General features: G+C 35.6%; 1 protein-coding gene across 1 annotated transcript in view; it reads right to left on the bottom strand.

Moving 5' to 3' along the window:
- Window positions 1-364: 364 nt before the first annotated feature.
- The window catches only part of EMB2737 (embryo defective 2737), a 49,607-nt gene continuing 43,101 nt past the window's right edge, over window positions 365-6,870 (bottom strand). The window contains exons 10-12 of the mRNA XM_010261939.3: window positions 6,268-6,423; window positions 2,309-2,413; window positions 365-674 (exon numbers count right to left, since the gene is read on the bottom strand). Coding sequence (XP_010260241.1) covers window positions 642-674; window positions 2,309-2,413; window positions 6,268-6,423 — 294 coding nt within the window. The 3' untranslated portion in view covers window positions 365-641. The remainder of the gene's footprint in view (window positions 675-2,308; window positions 2,414-6,267; window positions 6,424-6,870) is intronic.

The following is a 6,870-nucleotide window of genomic DNA, read 5'->3' as shown; positions in this document are numbered from 1 at the left end:
CTAGCGAAGACGATTCCAAATCCGTTTCCCAATAATGAGTTATCAAGCTCATCCAGAATAACTGTCGGACCGTGTTGGTTTAACATTCTCCAGCCCATTCCACTCTCCTGACTCAAGTTATCATACTTCCTAACCATGCCCATCAGTTCAGTTCAGAAAGTCATGCAAATAGAGGTCCTTTCCCATGGGTCAACATTGAAAAACCTGTTGAATCAAATTGATACCGTTTGTGCAATCTCTGTTGCTCTAACTAAGGATTCAATCAGCTAAAGGATGATCCAAAGTTCAGACCCATTTAGCCTGGACTTCAGTCCTTGCTCCTGAGCTCTGAGTTCTGGCCTTGTACCGGTAACTAATAAATGACTTAAGTGGGGCAAACAAACAAGGAGACCAACACAAAGTGGTCAGCTTGCTATTATATTGAATACATCTTGCTGCAACATTTGGAAGTTTCCTCAATGTACAGGTTTTTTTCCTTGTGCATTGGATAAATAACAGGTACTGCTGAAAGATGCAAAAATTGAGCCACATAAGAGGATACTTTGGAAAGAGAAATGCTCAAAATACATTAAACATGATGTAAATCCAGCAATAAAGAAAAGGGGGGAAGCATGGCAAAATCCGTCATCATGATCTGATAATCAGAATAGCCACCAGCGCCGTTTTGTCCTTTTCTGCAGTATTTAAAGAGGAGAAATTTATTGCAATTGAAAGAAAAATAAAACGAAGCTTCAATTCTTTGAGCAGAATACACATAACATTCAGTTGGTTAGATACTGATTAGTAAATTGTAGGACAAGAGCACTAAGCTTATCAAAGTTCCAAATTAGTAAGAAATAATATAACCAACAAATTAGTCTTAAATGTAGGAAGTTCCTATCAACAAACCAGACAGACTAGAAAAACTATGCTTCTATTATAGCATTGAATTTTGGTCAGCTTTTGAGTAGTAGAAATTTTTATCTTAGTTTCTTAAATTCAAGGTAGAATAGAAAGAACATATCATTTTGCACTGTTTCATGCTGTAACATTTTCACATGCAAATGCAAGTGATTCTTCAAAAACACCCAGTGCACTTTCTCAAGAATATACACTTCTCAGGCTACCTTTGCCAAATCATCAACATTAAACATCTCACCAAAAATAAGCTTTAAAAAGCATATGCAAAAGGGGGAGTGGGGGTGGAAAGGCACCCCAAATAGAGCTTCTTTCCCTTACAAAGGAAGAACCGATTAGCTGAATGTGATAGCTATTTTATTAGGTGTGGGACCAATAATTTTGCTTCATGCCAGTCATAAAGTGCATGCAGACCACAACCACTCAATCTCTCACTTGCATTTATGAATGGCGTGGAACAAAATGATTGGTCCCACAGCCAGTAAAACAGCTATCAAATAAAGCTAATCCGGTCTCTTACAAAGGTGGCATTTGGCAAATCTTTCTAAAAAGATCTTTCATAAGCTCCAAGACTTCCTGAGCTTTTTTTTCCTGATCAGTGACCTACTGAGTTTTTCAGAGTTGATATTTGAATTAATGTTGAAAATATTGGAACCTATTAGTCTGTATCATACAATATATCTGTTTTTCAACCCACGGATACTCTAAATGCTACATTTGGTTGGTTTTATTTGTTCTAAATCAATCAAGTGAAACTCTCCATACATAAATTTTGTGTATCAAGAGCATCAATGCTTTGAACCTTGTTTTGAACATTAAAAATCTTTGGTAATGCTGTCTATTAGAAGAGCTTCCTGAAAAGCAGATCAAAAAGACCATTTGACAGCGGTGGGTCTGAAATCTGACAATTTGATGCATGATTTTAGCCCATGGGTGCTGTTTGGTTACCACTAATACATGTACATGTTCAAAACCATGTGTAGGCCCCATAAAATATCATGCGACTCCCTTGCAATATCAAGGGGAGAATCAGAACATGTTCTCTATCTCATATGATGCCACTGCATGGGAAACGTTGCATACAAATCCATAGGATAAATAGGAATTCAATATATAATTTCCCACAGAAATAAGCTGTCAAAAATCCTATTTGATCCTTTTTATTTGAATTCCAGAATTAGATTTGGCCATTATCGGAGGTTAGGACTTCCATAAGAAATTCCCCATAAAAGGGATAAAAAGCAAAATGGCCAATCCACTTGGAGGGCAGGATAAATTTGAAGAGTACAATTTTAGGATACAATCCAGAAAATCCTGTTTGATATTTCTATATGTGCTACCAAAATTAAAATTAATGTGCAAAAATGATAATTATAGAGATTCCAAAGGTACAAAACAGGAAGAGAGAAACCTTGTTTTCTTGATGTTGAGACCGTATAATAATAGGCCGAGGAAGAACACCAGTGTCCAATCTCTGTATGTACGGCCGTACCTTCTCTTCCAGTAGCTCATTCAACTGAAATTGAGAATGGAGAACAGTATTGTTATGCACAGGCTCAAATAATTCAGAACTTGAACTTACACAAATACTTGGAATCTTCTGAATAATTCGGAAGTAATTGCAATAGCAATAACTTTACCCACATATGCACATTATCCCACCTCGGGTAAGTGGATGTGAAATGTCTTTGCACTCATGACCAGGAGAACACATTTTTTGTATCATCACTAGAACGTATGTTGTAAATTATAGATATTATGATCTCTAGAAAATAATTATTAATAATTTAAATACCTTACAGTCATTTAAAGGCCTCGGATTTTTTAGAGCTTGGCAAAAATAAAATTGTAGCAGTTACTACTAGAAAATACTTATCGACCTCTTCCAGGAAAAAAAAGAAATGTAGATATCACATATTGTAATAAAAGAATATGGAACAGAGGTACCCCTTATACCCAATAACCATGGATCCTTGTTACCTTGAAAATTTGCCACCATCGTCAGCCACCATGAATATGGAACCAGGAAACTCATCTACAGTCTAGACATGTGTAACATTAAAAAGTCAAAGGACAAACTAGGATCATTTTGTTGTTTGGGGAAGATTGCCCTTCTCTCTCAATGATATGAATGTGCATTAGACCTGGAATTGGGTTGGGTGGGTCGAGTTCAGGTTGGGTCAAGGTACTTCGGGTTGATTTCGGGTCGGGTTGAATTTCGAGTTGGGTTGTCAAATGCTAGACCCTAACCCTAAATATTCGGGTTAGGGTTGACCCATGGGTCACTTCGGGTCATCCCAAAAAAATATTTGAGATTTAAAAAAATAAAGAAAAATTACATGAAAAATGTCAAAATTAAAAGAATTAACCTTAAAATTCCAAATATAAAATAAAAGCTTGAACATTTAACAATTTAAAGAGTAAACAATAAAAAGTAGAGACTAAATAGAAAAAATTAAAGAATGGAATCTTTTAACAATGCATTAATAATCCCAATTAGACTTGACAATCAGGTCAGCGGGTTGACCCATGACCCAACCCAACCCGGTTTTTTTCGGGTCGGGTCAGGTCGGGCCATTTCACATTCGCGTGGCTAAATATGAGACCCTAACCCTGTTGTTTTGGGTTGGGTTGGGTCAACTCTTTGCCAGGTCTAATGTGCATGCATTGGGTATTAGTGGTACCCAATACCCCTAGTCCTTTTCTACAAGTAGCATTTTAGATATTTACCTTCTGATGAATAACTTCCAGAAAATGTCCAAAGCTATGATGTAGGGCAAGTAAAGTCAAGTCTGATTGTTTTGTTTACAAGAAGAGTTCTTATTATATTTAGTAATGTACAAGTCCAATACATTAACTTTTTTCAAAAAAAAAAATTTTAATTTAGTAGTTCTGTGTGTCCTTTCTACCAATTTTGTTCTTTTTTTATTAAGGCCAAAGCAAATCCTTTTTTCATGACTTTGGTTTCATCGAATAGATTTATCAGTTCGCTAACAAGACCAAGATCTCACGAATACAACATGACTTTAACAAATTGTGACTATTTCACTGACAGGATATTATTAATCACGAGATTTGGCTTTTAGATACAATATTTTCACTGGGACTGGATATTGAGTTTTAGCAATAGTTTTATATCTTGTAAATAGTGGCTATTAAAGCATCATAATGAGTTTGTAGTTTTAAATGGAATTTTAGTTTTTTTTTTTTGTGAATTTTCTCAATCTTCTTTTTTGGATTCAAGAGGCCCTCTAGTAGATTCACAAGTTTCCTCCAATATGAAAATCTATTCTACTATTAATAGTAGTACAAATAGTTTAAATCCCAATTACTTCACTGCCCATGTTTAAGATTTTTCATGACTTCATTTGCCCTTCAATAAAAACAAAAGATACTATTTGTAGTAATCTAATTAAAAAAAATCTTCCCTTTTTTATTGGATTTCTATTTCTATAATTAGATTCCTTTTTGCATTGAATTACATTAACAATGTGGTGTACATAGTACAATAACTCCCAAGTTTCCAAGATAAACATGGAAACCAACTCTATAAACAAAGTCTGGATCCTCTAGATAAGATACATGTCATTTTTTCTTTTCTTTTTTTTTAGCTTTTCTCCTTTTTGTCTTTGAGACATAAATATAACAGGTCTACAAAGAAATGACTCTATGCTTCCCAAATCCCATCTCTCAAGTAATATAATGTTGTACGCATTTGCACATAGCTGCTTTTAGGTTAGTCCCTGGGTAAGACTAGGTTGTTTCAGTCAAGCTTATCTTGCCAAAGTTTTGTCACTCCCCGGATAAGATACCTTGTGTAAATTAAAATTGGACTTGTCCTAGGGGTGCAACTTAGGTCAGGTTGGGTTGGGAATTTGTTAAATTTTCAATGGGCCTGAACCCTAACCTGAGCCTAATCAAGGATCAGAATATCAATATGCCCGATACTCAAAGTTAGGTATTGGTGTGTATCGATATGACCAATTTTTTTGAGGAAAGAATAACCAAATTTCATTAAAGCAAGAAAAGTACATGAGAAGATGTACATGGCAGGGGTAGAACCCCAAAGCTTACAGAGGAGGAATTCTATCACAATACAGTTCTTCCAGAAATACACCCCATTTGGCTAAACCATCTGCTATGTGATTTAGTTCCCTAGGAATCCAAGTTAGTCTTGCATTTAGGCAGTTCAGGGAGTCCCTAGCCTCTGCCAAGTAATGGTTCAGTCTCCAAGGTCCCCCCTCCTTTTCCTATAACCATTTTATAGTATTTGCCTAGTCTCCTGCAATTATTAAGTTCTGGATTCTGTATCGATATGACCAATACTCTCTTTTTTTTACTTTCTTTTTTATTTTATAATCATTAGAGGGTTTTAATCTTGGGTTTTTTTCTTATTTTATAATCATTAGAGGGTTTTAATCTTGGGGTTTTAACCATTCAGTCCACCCCTAGGGTGGAGCTAAGATTTCTAGGGGTGGACTGAATCCTGACCGTGGATTGATGCCAAATCCACGGGCAGGACGCAGTTTATAGGGGGGGCTACTAGTAGACTAGGAGGGGGCTGCAATTTCAGATTTCTGAGGTGGATTGCAGTCCACTTATCCCTTTAATCTTTCATTGGAATGTTTTTAATGCTTAAAAAAACTGTGTATCGGTGTATCCAAGTGTATCTAGGTACACTGATAAGAATACAATAGGCCCAAAAATATGCAACTCAAGCCTCAAGATCGACAGTCTATTGTCACCAAAGGAAAGATGGTTTGGAATTTGGTCTGGTTTTGCTGAATGTTAGGCTTAAACGAACTAGGATTGAGATTATGATCAGTTTACAAGGTTCAAAACAAACCCAAAGTTTTAGGTTCTATTGGTGCTAGCAGAGCTCATTATCTACTAGTGCAAACAGATGGTTTTTGAGTATGTTTCTAATCTTATATAGTGGACTTAGGTTGCTTCAATTAACGAATTAGCCCAACTTAAAATCTGAAATATTGGCTTAATGAGCTATGATATTTTATTAATCTTTGAGCATGGCACCTTTAGCTCGGAATGTATTATTATAGAAATACATCTTAAATGCATTTATTGTCAGCAAAAATGGTTAGTCCCCATAAGAAATAGTTCCTTGTGAGCTTCCCTATGCATATTTGTTAAAGAAGTGTTCAAAAGTAATGTTTGATATATGTAACACAGCAAAAAATTTAACTTTTTTGGCTACTGTCAAATTTTTTAATTCAACCACATAAAATAAGATGCATGCTTGCATAATTATGATGCAGTATATATTTATGTGATATGACTACAAATCATGCAAAATATTGAAAATTTGAAACCAAAGGTAATCAAGTAAGGGCATATGAAAAGGCTACGCACCTTCTCTTGGCGCCATTTTTCTTCCCACTGTGAGTCCAAGATTTTATCAGCCATTTCTCTCTGAGCATTGAGAAGAACAGTCATCTCATATAATTTCCTTGGATCTTTGAGCTCTTCATCACTCCAAGAAGATGCATCCAATGGAAGGTTCAGCTCCTGCCAATACTCCATATTAAGAAAGGTTTTGAACTTTGGACTTAGTGCGACGTCAGCTTGTAAATCCAGGATGAGTGTTAGGGATTGATGGTTGTTTGAGTAGTTAAGACTAAAGAAGGTCACCACCAAAGAACAACATATTCTGGCCAAAATCTGACTGTTTCAGCAAAAGTCCTAAACTATGGTTTTTCCCCTTTGATAAGTATTTAATCATATACCAAAAAGCTAAATGGGGCAAAGCATCATATACGTTACTTGTATGGTCTGTTATGTTATTACTCATGTCATGTACAACATATGCAATCTCTACATTCCATCAAAAGAGAAGATGTGCTTTTCCAATCATCACAAAAATATGAAAAAAGTGACTGATTAAAATTTGAAAAAGTGGAAGATCAAAGAGGATTTTAGTGACCCTTTGATCTAAGAAACTTCCATTTCCAATAC

The sequence above is a fragment of the Nelumbo nucifera genome, chromosome 1 (assembly GCF_055504915.1).
Source record: "Nelumbo nucifera cultivar China Antique chromosome 1, China Antique-T2T, whole genome shotgun sequence".
In the NCBI taxonomy this organism is placed as follows: domain Eukaryota; kingdom Viridiplantae; phylum Streptophyta; class Magnoliopsida; order Proteales; family Nelumbonaceae; genus Nelumbo; species Nelumbo nucifera.
The sequence above is the reverse complement of the archived record's forward strand: the minus strand, read 5'-3'. Positions and strand labels throughout refer to the sequence as shown.